Source organism: Podarcis raffonei, chromosome 6, assembly GCF_027172205.1.
Source record: "Podarcis raffonei isolate rPodRaf1 chromosome 6, rPodRaf1.pri, whole genome shotgun sequence".
Taxonomy (NCBI): domain Eukaryota; kingdom Metazoa; phylum Chordata; class Lepidosauria; order Squamata; family Lacertidae; genus Podarcis; species Podarcis raffonei.
The window spans coordinates 99243777-99258145 of record NC_070607.1 but is presented as its reverse complement, the minus strand read 5'-3'; the positions used below and the strand labels follow the sequence as shown (position 1 = coordinate 99258145).

Here is a 14369-nt window from a genome sequence, read left to right as displayed (position 1 = left end):
AAGGCAACCTCATCGCGCCTGGCAAGTTCCTGGGCAGTGCAAAGTACTTCATGGAGAGCTGGAAGGGAGCCAAAGGCTCAACTCCAACCCCAGGTGGCGCAGGAATCACAGCTCATCGCGCTGGCAGCTTTCTTCACGCACAATAATTTTTCTGAGCCTCTCTTGCTTGTGTGTCCTCACAACCAAACGGTGCATTAGGAAGAAGACTTCAGAGTCCAAAAGTCCTGCCTGTGCTTCCATGAAGCCCACAAACGGCCATAAAGGCAACAAGCTCTCCCCGTAGTAGCTTCCAAGCAAGTGGATCCGCTGATAGACTGCCCCTGAACATGGAAGTTCTGTATAGCTGCCCATGGCTAGCTGCTGTTACATCCGCAGAGTCTTCTGGATCAGGCCAATGGCCCATCTAGCCCAACATCCTGTTCTCACAGGGACCAAGCAGATGCCCAAAGGGAGACCCACAAGCAGGATCCGAACACAAGAGCCTACTCTCCTTCTGCTGTTTCCTGCAGTTGGTATTCAAAAGCTTTGCTGCCTCTGGCCAGGAGCCATGGAGAGCCTCTCCTTCAGGAATTTAGCCAATCCTCTTTTAAGGTTGGTGGCCGTCACTGGCACCTGCAAGAGGGAGTTCCATGTTTAAGGAGGAGCTGCTCCTGAAACTTCAGCTGGTGTAGAATTTGGCAGCCAGTCTGAGCATAAAGCACCAATCCTGGTCCAACTGCACTGGCTACCAGTTAGTTTCCGGGCCCAATTCAAAGTGTTGCTCTTGACCTATGAAACCTTAAATGGCTCAGGATATGATCCTTCCTGGACCCTGAGATAATTATCCAAGGCCCTTCTTTGTGTGTCTCCTTCATGAGAGGTCCAGGGGGTGGAAACATGAGAAAGGGTCTTTTCTGTGGTGGCTCCCTGCTTGTGCAATGCTCTCCCCAGGGAGTCCCGCCTGGTGCCTTCGTTACATCTCTTTAGGTGCCAGGCAGAAACATTCCTCTTTTCTCAGGCCTTAGGCTGGTTAAACCACCTATGGCTTTTAAAGGAGGGAGTAGGTGGTTGTTTCTGTTTGTTATTATATTACACATTTCTGTGTTTTTATACTGTCAACCGCCCTGTGATCCTCGGATGAAGGGCGGTATACATCTAACAAATTCATTAAATAAATAAAATCTGCTCCGTGTTGATCCTCCTCTACCATCATCAATTTTTCTGTCCCCCCCTCCACCCCATCTAAGCTAGTGCCCATTACCTCCTTTAATTTATTAATTTGATTTAACCTCCTTCTGCCGGGCCTGTAAAACTGAGCTATTCCATCTGGCTTTTAATCTGAATACAGCCTGATCTTTTATTTCCCTTCTCTTCCCTCCACCTCCCCTTTTATGAAAATCACCCGCTTTGAGACTCCACAGCTAATTCTCCCCTGGTCTCCTCGCTGGCCCAAGTAGGACCAATTCAGCCAGCTAGCCCTGGGGATTATCTAATGCTTATTAGATGGATTTCCCCTAAATTGATTTCTGAACTTTGAATTTTATTGTTATTCATGTTTTTATACTGTATTTTATGCTGCTTTTACAATTAGGTGTTTTAAATCTGTTGTTAGCTGCCCTGAACCCAGTTTTTGAACCGGGAAGGGCAGGGTATAAATAAAAATTTATTATTATTATTGCCGCACCTCATGGCATTGCCGTCCATCAAATAATTATACGTTGGGTGAAGCAAGCTGGAGTTGCCCACACCCAAAAGCAGCACATGATGCCCTCCGTTGTGCCACCCTGATGCCCAGGGCTTCCATTCTGTAGCAGACCAGGCTGCCCTTTCCTTCCAACTCACAGGGCATTAGGACCTGGCCGGCTCCTGCCAGCTCACACCGTTCCCTATTTGGAGACCTCAAGTGTCCTGGCGACAGCAGCTGCCCTGACTCGGAGCCCCCTTAAAATAGCCTCAGTCCTGCCCGCGAGAAGCCCAGGGATGAGTGCTGCAGGCCACCCGCCCACCCGCTTCCACCGAATCCACGGGGCCAATGTTTGCGTTGACCCTTCGGGCACCCAGGCCACCCGCGTGGAGAGCTTCGCCAACGGCGTCTGCTTCAGCCGGGAGCCCCTGGCGCCCGGGCAGATCTTCCTGGTGGAGATTGAGGAGAAGGAGCTGGGCTGGTGCGGCCACCTGCGGGTGGGGCTGACCGCCCATGACCCTCGCAGCCTGGAGACGGTGCCCGAGTACTCCCTGCCGGACCTGGTCAACCTGGGCGACAGCTGGGTCTTCGCCATCACCCGCAACCACAATCGGGTCACCCAGGACGCTGCCGGGGAAGAGGCCTCCGCCCGGGTGAGGGGCTTCTTCTCTGACCCCTACTTGCTCATCGAGAAGGTCAGGATCCCTCGGGACAAGCTGGTGGGCCGCAGCAGGCCAGGCCGCTACAGCCACCTCCTGGACGACCTGTACAGGACCAACGTGCTCCCTGCCACGGCCCGGAGGAGCAGGATCGGGGTGCTGTACGCCCCACAGCCAGACGGGACAGCCGACATGCACATTGTCATCAACGGGGAGGACATGGGTCCCAGCGCCAGAGGCCTCCCGGGCTCCCGGCCCCTTTACGCCGTGGTCGACATCTTTGCTTCCACCAAGAGCGTCCGCCTCATCCAGGTGGAATACGGATGTAGGTATCCCCAGCTCCCAAACTGGCATGGGGCAAAGGGCCGTAGCTCAAAGGTGGAGCAGCCTCATGGCAGCCTCTCGCGGTGGGGCTGGGAGAGACGACTCCTGCCTGGAATCCTGGAGGGGCATTGCTGCCAGCCCGTGTAATACTAAGCTAGATAGATCCATGGGCAGACTGCATGACGCAGCGTCCTAGGCAGATCAAAGCTGGTGGCTGGCATTGTCACAAGAAGGGAGACTTTCTGGAGGTTTGGATCCTGATGGCCCCAAGGCACCAGCTGGGTGGGCTACTCAGGTGAAGGGGAGAGGGAGAGAGAAGGAGGTCAAGCCCAGAAGCAGGCAGCCGGCTGCTGGGTCGTCTTAGGAAGGGGGGCATTGCTCCAAAGGGCTCTGCAGCTGATATAAGAAGGCAGGAGGAGAGGGAGGGTTAATGCTGTCCATACAAACAAGGAACTTTGAAGAGCAGCTGGAAGGAGAATCCTAGAATTGTGGACTTGGGAGGGGTCCCAAGGGGTCCCAAGGGGTCATCTGATCCCACCCCCTGCCATGCAGGAATCACAGCAGGTTGGTCTAGCATAGTGGCAGGAATGGAGCGATAACTCTGAATGTTCCAGATGCGATTCTTGTCACTGGGAGTCCTAAGCCCCTGCTCCCTAAGTCTGCATTAGAGGAATGATACTGATTCAGTTGCCAAAGTATTATGAGAAGACGACAAAGCGCCTTGAACGCTCTGAAACACGCTGTCTGAATGTCAAGCCCAATCGCTTGGGAGCAGAGAGACCAGGAGGAAGTGGAGCCACAGAGGCAGGAATCCAGGAGGGAGCCTGACAAAGAGGATCACAGAATCCTAGGCATGCGAGGGACCCCAAAGGGTCATCTAGCCCAGCCCCTTGCAAGGCTGGAAGGCAACAACTCTTGCCGCCAGAAAGATCTTCCTAAGGATTAGTCAGGCTCTCCTTTCTCGTAATCTGAATTCTGGCTGCATTATCTGTTGGCCAACAGAGCAGGGGTATAATTAGCAAGCACCCCGCGCTGGCTGCTCTGTTCCGTCCCGTGTGCGCAAGGGATCTATTTTTAGGGAGGGTTTGTTTACTCTGCAGCAATGGCAAAGTCCTTGCCTCTTTGCTTCCCTGCCTTCGTGGCCAGTGGCAAGGAGGAAGGTGGTGGGCCGGGTGTGAGGTTCAGGGAGGCCATGGAATGCAGCCACCCCACGGGGCTTGCTGTGGCCTAGCTGCATGTGGCATTCAGTAGTTAACCTACGGAACTCCCTTCCACAGGAGGCAGTGATGGCCATCAACTTAATAATAATAATAATAATAATAATAATAACAACAACAACAACAACAACAACAATAACAATAATAATAATAATTTTATTTATATCCTGCCCTTCCCAGCCAAAGCCAGCCTCAGAGCGGCTAACAACAATAAAAGCAACACAGAATTCTAAAATAAATTCATTCTAAAATAAATTCAAAATCAAATTAATGGCAACCATTGGGCTGGAGTTCTGAGAGGATTACACCAAAACACGCTGAGAGCTGGGTCTAGTTCCGCAAAGGCCTTTTTTTTTTGTCTCTGGGATGTCAGGCTGTGAACAGACCTCCTTGGAGAGGCGTGCCAATTTCCTCTTTGGCCTGCATGCAAATTCCTCCCCCCTCGGCTTCCTGGTAACCTGGGAAAGGCATGCAAGAAGCATTAAGCCCAAGGCAGGGTTGATGCCCCACCTCAGCTCAGCCCCCCCCCCCCACCTCTGGATGAGACCTGTCCAAGCAAGAAGGCTTCTGTGGCTGCAGAGACCAATATGGGAGAGACATGTTTTGTTGCAGCTGGGGCAAAGGAAGGCGTCCGGTTGTGCTGCTACAGCTGCGCCAGGGCCTTCTTTTCCTTTCTGCGCTTCTCCCAGCGGTCGTTCCTCCTCTGCTTCCTGCTATAAATGTCTGCCTCCGGGCACCGCCGGCATCTGCAAAGGATTCCCACACACTGGGGTTGATGTTGCCAGCCTTCGTGTCACAACTGATACAGCAGACCTTATGGTAACCAAACCACAGAGTCTTGCATTGCTGGAAGACTCCGCTTGCACTTCAAAAGCAGTCCAAGTGTATTAGCAGAGTGACAGGCCGCTTGGTGTTTTTCAGTCTTCAGGAGCCTTTAGGGTGTTGAAAGGGAGGCAGCGGCGTTGGCAAAACAAGCCCGGTTGTTGTGTTAGGAACATGGAAGTTATGTCTGGAAGCACCAGGAGGTGAAGAGAGATATGCTGCCTCTGAGAGGGAGCCAAAGGGAGGCTTCCACCCAAGGTGTGAGTGCAGCTTGTCTTTGGCATGTACATACTGGCAAAGTGGGTGAGGAGTGAAGGGGGAAGTTGGTTCCCCATGCCAAAGTGGCGTGGTGCCACCTCATCGTCTGGCCGTCCATGGGCTTATAAGTATCAAGCCTTCATCTTAACAAAAACATTCACAAGCCCGGGCCGTCTTAACCATAAGCGCCAGGGGTGCGGGGCACTGAAGGAGCCCAAGCAAGAGCTTTAGGACAGGAATCTGCTGCAAGAACGAGGCCCGAAAATGCTGCCCGGGTGAATCTGTTGGGCAAAAGGCCAGGCGAACCACCGAGGCAGGAAAGCTCATTACAAACAGGCAGACAGGAAGAGGAACGGTCTCCTCACGTTGCCCAGCAAGGGCGCAGTCAAAAGGGGGCTTCCATTCCCTCTTGGGTCACTTGGCTCTGGGGGATTTGCAGATGGAGACTCGCAGGGGAAGGAGGTCTTGCCAGGAGAGCAAACTGGGGCACACTCATTAAGATGTGTTGCCAGGCTGAACTACCTGCCTTTCCAAACAAGGGCATTGCAGCAGCCCAGGCCCAGCAGCTGCTCCTCTGCCCTCAGTGGGAGCTGGCAAGGCAGCCAGGCTCTTGGTGGTGCTCCTTCCTCCTCGTGTGCAAGGAGGAAACATGTCACTCTCACTGAGCCTCAGCTGGAAGGTCTCTCCAGAGCTGTAGGGGTGCTGCCTCCTGCCTCATGCCCCAGCCTAGGAGTACTTCTAAGGGCTCTCGCAACAGCCACTGTGTTCCCTTGAGCTGTTCAGGTATTGAGGGAGCTCTTTGGTCAGTGTCATCGAATGATGAATTGTAGAGTTGGATTGGGCCCCTGGCAAGGCAAGAATCGCAGCTAAAGGATCCCCTACAGGTGGCTATCCAACCTGCTTTAAATACCTCCATCACCTTCTGAGGTCATCACTTCCACAGTTGAAGAGCTCTTACCTACAGAAGGTTTCTTGTCTTGCTAGGGCTGGGCTGGCTGCTCTCTCCGGCCAAGAGAAACGGGTCCCAATCCTCATGCTGAGGTTGTCTCACAGCCAAGACCCCTTCTTTCTCTTCTTTTCCTCCCAGTCCCCTCCCTGCAGACCCTCTGCCGGCTGGCCATCCAGAAGCACATTGCCCACCGGCTAGACATCGATGGGCTCGACCTCCCTCCATCGCTGAAGAACTTCTGCAAATACGAGTGAAGTGACCAGGGCTTCTTCTTCACCTGCACGAGTCGCCCACCCAAGAGACTTGATGGAGGGTCCGCAAGAACGAGCCGAGAGCAGTGAAGCTGCGCTTCGTCCTTGCTCTGTCCCCAGAATGCCCACCTTATGGGCCTCACTTCCCACTTAGCCACTGGGGAGCCACGTATATGGCGAGAGACTCAATGAAGGGGCAAGACCACCAGCACCAGCCCTCCAAACAACAGCAGGACCCTGAAATAGCAGGAACAGTCCAAGGGAGGATCTGATTTTCAGATGGTAAGATGTAGCGATGAACTGGAAGCACCGGCCAACTGCCGGTGTACTGGGTGTTTCTAGGTGTACTGGGAACTACAGAATATGCTCTGACAGACAGCCTACATGCAAAGAGATTTTTTTAAAAAGATCACTAAGGGAATCTGCTTACTCGGAAGATGCTAAGAATGTTTCTGCAGGAAAAATTCAGCCTTGAGCGAGTTTGGTAAGCGAGAAAGTGCCCTATTTTTCTCGCTGATCCAGCTCTCAGAACAAAGCATGCTTTCCCTCGGAGAAGGTGACTTAACTTCTACACCTGTGTAAAGCTAAGGCGAGGGAGCAGCTCTACGCAAGTGTGTGAAGTTTGTAGGGCCACGGGCTCCACTTTTGTGGGTTCCCCAGCGGCCCACTGTTGTTCTGACCTGACATCACAGTGGTGCGTTTATGGAAGAAATGGACTATGTAGACCCCTGAGGCCCAGAAGGTGTTGCTGCTATGGGGAAAGGGGGGCACACTAGGCTTCATGGAAGTCATGCCAGTTCAATAAAAGCTGCCTTAGAACAGCAACAAGTCCTGGGAGTGTCCCTTTCCTGCAACCTCAGCTCCCTTTCCCTCCTGATTATGCAGCAGAGGGCTCCCAAGTGACGGAGGCTCGCTTTTATTGCCCTGATACTGCAGTACATAAATAGCAATGAAACAATCAAAGGGTGGAGAACGGCGGCAGTGTTTGAGACTTTTGCAGTGGTTCTCAACCTGTGGGTCCCCAGATGTTGTTGGACTACAACTCCCATCATCCCTGAGCTCTGGCCTTGCTAGCTAGGGGTGATGGGAGTTGTAGTTCAACAACATCTGGGGACCCACAGGTTGAGAAAGGCTGGTTTAGAGAAAACGCAGGGAAGAGGCATTGTGCATGGAGAAAAGGAGAGAAAAGGTTTTCCCCATCTCTGCTAACACTAGAATCTGTGGGCATCCCAGGAAGGCTCAGGGAAGGGAAAATAAGCAATTTCTTCACACAGCACATAACCCATGGAACTCGCTCCCACAGGAGGCAGCGTCGCTTGACCGCCAGCTGCTGGAAACCGCAAGAGGGGAGAATCGCTCTTGTGCTCGGATCCTGCTTCTGGGATTCCCATAATGGGCATCTGGCTGGCTGCTGTGAGAAGAGGAGGCTGGACTTGATGGGCCCTTGGCCTGATCCAGCAGGCTCTCCTTATGGGGGGGGCAAATGTTGGGGGCCGGAAGAGGCTTAGCAACCTGCCGGCTTCACCAGACTTCCCTCCTCCTCTGCCATTGAGCCAAGTGGCCCCAACTCCTTGGAGCAGCCGAGGGGCAAGGCTGCCCAGGGACTCTGTGTGAGGTAAGGGCCGAGCCCTGTGACGCTGGTTCTAGAATGGGGAGAGTTCAGGACAGGCACAGCACTGAGGCAGCCACAGGCCAGCTCTCAGCCGACACCATGTCCTATTATGGGATGGGGAACCCTTCCGCAGGCTTCTTTCCACCTCCAAGTCCAGGTAACGACTCCCCTTTCATCCCCCAAGGTGTTTTGTGCAGACAACGCCCTCCTCTGTGCGGCCCCACACATTTTCCTCCCCCCCCCCAGCTGAATTGGTGTATGGAGGCAGCTCTTTATGTCACCCCAGAGATGGGTGGCTGTTTTCTTAGACTCACAGAAGTGGAGTTGGGACCCCCAATGGTCATCTGGACCACCCCCAGCAATGCAGGAATCACAGCCCAATATTCCCTGGCAGATGGACAGGGATGAAAACCTCCAATGGACAAGAGTCCAGCGCCTTCTGAGGTGGTCCATTCCGCTGCCCAACCCCTCTTTGACAAGGCCAGAGAAGAGGCCCCAGCGCTACAGGGATGAGGCCCGAGGGAGAGGCAGGCCGGGGGGGGGGGGCAGCTGATATGGGACACACGGAACCATCTCCTAAGCTCTCTGATTGCTTCTGGGGCGGAGCGGGAAGCAGGGAACCCACGGAATGAAAATTGCAGCTGCAGCTCGACTCTCGCTCCAGTTTATCTTCCTCTTGGGAAACAAGGTTACTCAGCACCAGGAGGCAAGTGAGTGTGTGGGCAATGGAAACTGGTATCGAGGGCATGGAAGGAATTTAGCACCCTCAATTCACCCCGCCTTCAATCCAGCCCCAGAACCAGAGCCCCCAAGTTGTCCTCCTCACACACCCTCCCTGCCAATCCACCTCTGCCCCAGACACTCCAGTTGGTGCCCCCCCAACACACACGCCTTTATTTTGGACAGGAGAATCGGGCAGCAGAGAGGTTGAAATGGCACCGAGTGGCCCGTCGAGCCTCTACCCTGGGATGCCAAGGGAGACCCCGGCTTCGGGGGGCCTCTCCTCTGCCATCGGGCTCCTGAGGAAGAAGCTGCAAGCCAAGCAGGGGGCTCCGCACCAGCTCAGCGGCCCCCAGCTGCTCCAGGATCCGGACACCAAGCCGCCTTGCGGAGGAGCCTGCTGGTCACCGGGCACATCTGGGCAAGGGGCGCCAGAAAGGTGGGAGCCACACCGAGGCCTCTGCTGCAGGAAGCTGTGCCCTCAGGGACCGGACAGGGAATATGCCGCCGAGCAGACAGGCGACCGGTGGCTCTTCCTCTCCTCTGTGCCGCAGCCCCTTCCTCTCAGCCAGCCCCCCAAGGACTTTGCCAGCTCCGGCGGAGACTTTGCGCTGGCCAGGTGGGGATTCTTGCCCAGCGGGGTCTTCCTGATGTCGGCCAAGTTTGGCAAAGACAGAGAGGCCCAGCCCCCGTTGCACCTGCCCCCCAACATCTGCATCCTGACCCTGGCCATGATGATCGCTGGCATTCCCACGGTCCCCGTGCCGGGCGTGCGGGAGGAAGACATGGTCCACGCTGCCCAGTGCTTTGTGGCAGAGAACCTGGAGCCTGGCAACGCGCAAGGGGAGGCAGCACAGAGGAGGAGGAGGAGGTGGGCTGCCATGCAGCGCCTGGGGCCTTCCTGCAAGAGGGGGGACAAGCAGAGGAAGAGGGCCACCCACAGGAGCCTCCTGCCCCTGTTCCTGGCGCAGCTGGAGAAGTGAGCGCAGGGGGGGAGAAACGCTTAATTCTGCTTTGAAAAGTCAACATAAAGGGTTTGTCAAAAGCGAGGCTCTTTGCTTATGTCCGTGCTTCTGCTTCTGTAGGCAGGTTGTTGGCCAGGTCCTCTGCCCAAGCCTCCAAACACCTATCTGGATTGGACCCCAGGCAGCCCTTCATTCCCACACCACCACAGGAGTTACCCAGCCAGGCTCCTTGGGACCAGGCGGAAGGTATAACCCAGCTCTCCACATAACAGCCCAAACGGCAGCTGCTTTCTGGAGCTCTTGCCCCTCTCCCCTCGTGTCCTTCTGTCACCAGTGTTTCCAGTCTGACACAACGCCCACAGAGCGCTTCCACTGAGCCCGGTACCAGCCGCCTGGCAGAGCCACAGCAGAGAAGCCCTGCCCTGTTTCTTAATGAGATTTTGAATGGTATTTAAAGGCCGATGTTGAGAAACGACAAACAGGAAAGACTTGTTTATTGACATTTACGAAAGAGAAGTCCTGCTCTCGCTGGGTGCAGGGGGCCCTGTTTCAATAATCAAGGGGGGGGGGAGAGGGAGAGGAAAAAAGGACTCAGGAGACACACCTGGTCCCCTTTGACATGGAGAACCAGACATGCTGGTGGGGTTAAAACCAACTGACTTAGAAGAACAGTAATGCAGAGAGACGAGGGGGTGGACTTCACGGGACTGTAGGTCATGTCAGGCACCTCTGAGCTGCCGGCAAAGTCTCAGACAAGAACACAGGTTTGCAGTTGTGTGCACAGTCTTGGGTTGCTCATCAAAGCTCCCCCCACAAAGGAGGAGCCCCACAGACATTCGGAGCTGAATGAAATGTTAACCCCAAGTCTCCGGCCGAGCCCAAGGGTCTGCTCCCAGTAGCGCCCCTGAGCTCAATTACAACTTCACCTGCACGTAAGGCCCAATCCAGCTGTCGGCCAGCTCGCGGAGGGTGCTGTACCTGCGATCAAACTCCTCGTGACTGCACTGGCTCAGAAGCCGGCTGATCTCCGCAGTGAGAAAAGACACAGCCAGGTACTTGTCCAACAACTTGTCCCACGAGCAACTCAGGACCTCCAGCAGCCCGTCGGTGCTGCTCTGTCCCTCTTGGGATGTGCTGTTTCCCTTGCGCCACCGCGCTGGGATCCTGCCGGGCTCGAAATCCTTCCCTTCGGAGTTCAGCACAGCCAGGACGTGCCGGCAGGGCAGCTGGAAGGTCTGGCTGAAGTGGCAAGTGCAGCTGCTGAGGCCCTTGTGGCGCACGGACTGAGCGTCTTCCAGGATCTGTATGCTGGCAACCTCTCCGTTGTTTCCCATCAACTGCGCAGAGCTCTGGACAACCGCAAACTCGTTCAAGCACAGCCTGGCCGCTGGCTCTGTGCAGATGTCGCTCAAGGACTGCTTGATCCGCTCCTCAGCCTCTCTGGAAGTCGCCTCTGCCTCCTCCTCGCGAGCCGACTCTTCCGCAGCAACCCCTGCCGCCGGCTTCGGGGGAGTCGGCGCGGCGGTCGGAGCAGAATCCCTTGGAAGCAGAAACCTCTGAGAGTGTGCAGCAGAGGAGCGAAGCACCAGCAGGTTCTGGATGGAGGAGCCGTTCTCCCCGAGCAAAGGGCCTGGGCCTGGCGCAGACTCCGCGGAGCTCTTCTGGACAACCTTCTGGTAAGTCTTTGCTATTTTGGTGATGCAGGTCTCCAGGGATGGTCCTATGCAGAAGATCTGGCTTAAGCTGTGTGTGAGCATCTCCAGATCTTTGAAATACTGGCTGCACTGGCCCCAGGTCCGCCAGCGGTGAAAGGCCCAGATCTTCTCGTTGAGCAGCCACTCTTTGTGGAGCTGGGGCAAGCGGTTGGGCTTCACAAAGCCACACAGGATGGTGTACAGCTTCCTCAAGTTGCTCTCGCTGGGGGCACACATGGCGTTCCTCAAGGCGCTCAGAACCAGCCTTTCCGTGTGGGCTTCCAGGGAGACCTGCTGGATCTTGTGCTGCAAGTGTTTGCATATGTGGAAGACAGACAGCTGGACGTCCACAGAGGGGAACGCTTCCGACAGCGCCGGCAGCCACCGGAAGCGCGGGTCAACCAGGAAGGTCTTGATCTGCTTCCATTCGGGGTTGAAGGCCTTGAAGGTGCGGTACATTTGAGCCAGGCCTTCCGCCGACTCCCTGGTGGGGACTGCGAAGTGGATCACCTTGGTCACCTCCCCTTCCAGCTGCATGAAAGGCTGGTCCACCACGAAGGTGTAGAGGGCCTTGCCCCATGGGTTGTGGGTTCGATGAATGAGCACAACCTCAGGGTGCTGTAAGAAGACGTCCCTCATTTGGCTGGTCTGAAAGCTGATGGACTCCAGCTGGGAGCTTTTGTACACCTGGTAAGCCACCAGCAAGCCGCAGTCAAAGCTCAAGAGCTCCTTCACAGTTTCTAGGGCCATCGTGCACTCTCTTCCTGAACGGCTGCCTTATCGAGAGCTTTCCCCAGGGATTCCTGCCAGGCAAAGAGTTTAAGTTTCTGCTGCTCTTACACTGGGGTCAAGAGTGACCAAGGTTTGTCTCAGACCGAAGGACCTAGAGAGAAAGAAAAGGGTGAAGCCAAGTCAGTTCTCCTGATTGGTGTTTCTGTTTTGGTGTGTAAAGGGTTATGAGATCTAGAAGGTGACAAATTCAACATTTTTAACCCACCAAAGAGAGTGAAGATGCTGTACCAGTAGCAATGGAAAAGGCACATTGTGTGGTTTTTTAAAATGGATTCCATTGTGTTTCCCATTGTTTTTTTAAAAATGTATTTTTAGAGTCAAGCTTCACATCTATATTGTTCTACAAACGCGGCTTACAAAGAGTTTTGGTTTACGCAAAGCAGTTGGATCTGGTTAACAAAAAAACCACACAGAGCCAGGAGAAGGCCCAGTTAAGTCAACTCGTTCTGCCAATGACATCAGAGGCACTGAGGTGCAACGGGAAGGTGGAGAAAATGTCACCAGGGCCTCATCTATTTCTCCTGCTGAAATACAAAGCTGCTTAGGCAGTCCCTTCAGTTAGGCTATTTATCTGTTTATTTGCAGGGCTAAGTGTTTTTTTATTTTACATATATGAAAGTTTGGGAGCTATACAGAAGAGAGCGTAGCCTCCTGCACAGAAACTGAACAAGACAGTGGCATCACACGACTGTATTCTACAAAGCAGCACCACACAGGATTCACACATCCTCCTGTGCCACAAACGGCAGCCAAGTGCCTTCTGCCACAACACGAGGGCAATGTGCACAAGGGGCTTCGCTGCAGCCCACTGGGAAAAGCGCAGGAGGCCCTGGGCATGACCCCAGGGGGGGCTGGGTGGGGATAAAGGCCCCCCCCGGAAGGCCAGCTTCCTAGGCTCCTACTTAGAACATCTCTGGATTTGCTTGTGGCTTCATCTTGTCCAGGACAAACCAAAGCAACTTCGGGTGTATGGCCCACCAGTCAGACCAGTGCTGCCGCCACAGAGGCATTAAAAGCATGGGGGGGGACCGGGGGGGGTGTTTTTAAGCTGCTGCCCTTTCCTCTTGGAGTTGATTTCTCTGGGTGGGTGGGCATCCACAGCAGCCAGCAGAGGAGGAATGGCTGCAGGGAGGAGCGCAGAGAGAGGAGGAGGAGGAGGAAGAAGCAGAAGAGAAAAGAAGCAGAAGAAGGAGAAGAGGAAGAAGGAGAAGGAGAGAAAAGAAGAAGCAGAAGCAGGAGAAGGAGAAGGTGCAGGAGAAGAAGAAAGAAGCAGAGGATGCAGAAAAGGAGGAGGAGGAGGAGCAAAAGAAACAGAATAATAAGGAAGAAGGAAAATGCAGAAGAAGCAGGAGGAGGAGGAGGAGGAGGAGAAACCGAAGCAGCCTCTCCTCCTCCGTCCCTCTCCTTCCCCGGCTGCAGCGGAGCCTGTCTCTCCCCGGCCGGCCTCTGCAGCCCCGCTGGCGGGAGAGGCGGGCGGACCCGGGCCCCCAGGCGGCGCCTCTCCCCGCCCCTCCCGCGCCCCCTCACCGTCCCCGGCCGCCGCCATCTTGCCGCCGCCGCCGCCTCCTCCGCCGCTCTCGCCAGGCCCCGCCCCGCCCCTCGCCACCAAGCGCGCCATTGCGCCGTCGCCAAGGAAACGCGTGACGTTTGGGGCGAGGGGCGGGCCCTCGGCGCTCACGTGACCCTCCGCCATTCCCGCCCCGGGCTGCAGCGCGGAGGGCCGCCCGGCAGAGGGCGCTGTGGCGGCGCTCATTGAGTTCTTGGCCATGGATCAGACATAGGCCAACTCGGCCCTCCAGCTGCTGTGGGACAACAACTCCCAGCATCCCTAGCGAACAGGACCAGTGCTCAGGGATGATGGGAGTTGTAGTCCCAAAACAGCTGGAGGGCCGGGTTGGCCTATGTCTGATCCATGGTTTTCTTTATGGAATGGGCATCGCACCCTCCGGCCGGAGATCTCGGGGCAGGGAAGGCGCGAAATGCAGGGGGGAAGCAGAGCAGGGGGGAGCAGGCTCCCCAACACTTTCTTTTTTTTAAAAAGATATTTATTAGAGTTTTACAAAATGAAAAAAGAAAAAATACAAGTAAAAAACAATTCCATCTTTCCATCACATTCTTTCATTTGCTTGATTCCCGAACCTCCTCAAACCTCCCTTTTTGTATTCCAATTTAATTTGTTAGTTCAGCAAATCCTTCCCCTCTTTACTTATCCTAATCTTTAATCTTAAAATAATGTAACATTAAATTTTTGTCTATTAATAATCCAATATTTTCATATTCCTTACAGCATTGTAGCTAAAAACCACATAACTTTTCATTCAACATCCTTCTAACATTCACAGGCTCCCCAACACTTTCAGAGGGATCAAATGGGATCTTGCTCCCCATCCCAGAGGGTTGGCCTCTGGGCAAGGAAGGCTCCAGGCCAGGCTGCCTCGGGAGC

General features: G+C 54.7%; 3 protein-coding genes across 4 annotated transcripts; 2 read left to right on the top strand and 1 right to left on the bottom strand.

Annotated features, from left to right (window-relative positions):
• Positions 1–1954: 1954 nt before the first annotated feature.
• On the top strand, positions 1955–6473 carry NEURL2 (neuralized E3 ubiquitin protein ligase 2). The gene is made up of 2 exons (XM_053394788.1): positions 1955–2647; positions 6031–6473. Exons 1-2 carry the CDS (start codon positions 1960–1962, stop codon positions 6144–6146), a joined length of 804 nt encoding a protein of 267 aa, XP_053250763.1. The 5' UTR covers positions 1955–1959; the 3' UTR covers positions 6147–6473.
• Positions 6474–7771: 1298 nt separating this feature from the next.
• On the top strand, positions 7772–9524 carry SPATA25 (spermatogenesis associated 25). Its single transcript, XM_053394787.1, has 2 exons — positions 7772–7912; positions 8662–9524. The coding sequence occupies exons 1-2, from the start codon at positions 7792–7794 to the stop codon at positions 9456–9458; spliced, it is 918 nt and encodes a 305-aa protein (XP_053250762.1). The 5' UTR covers positions 7772–7791; the 3' UTR covers positions 9459–9524.
• A 393-nt stretch (positions 9525–9917) lies between these two features.
• ZSWIM1 (zinc finger SWIM-type containing 1) lies at positions 9918–13528 on the bottom strand. Of its 2 annotated transcripts, none has more exons than XM_053394785.1 (2): positions 13454–13528; positions 9918–12017 (listed from the first exon to the last, which is right to left on the bottom strand). In XM_053394785.1, exon 2 carries the CDS (start codon positions 11882–11884, stop codon positions 10355–10357), a length of 1530 nt encoding a protein of 509 aa, XP_053250760.1. In that variant the 5' UTR covers positions 11885–12017; positions 13454–13528; the 3' UTR covers positions 9918–10354. The 2 variants fall into 2 exon arrangements, with proteins under 2 accessions (XP_053250760.1, XP_053250761.1); XM_053394786.1 differs by lacking the exon at positions 13454–13528 and adding an exon at positions 12132–12255.
• Between the last annotated feature and the right edge of the window lie 841 nt (positions 13529–14369).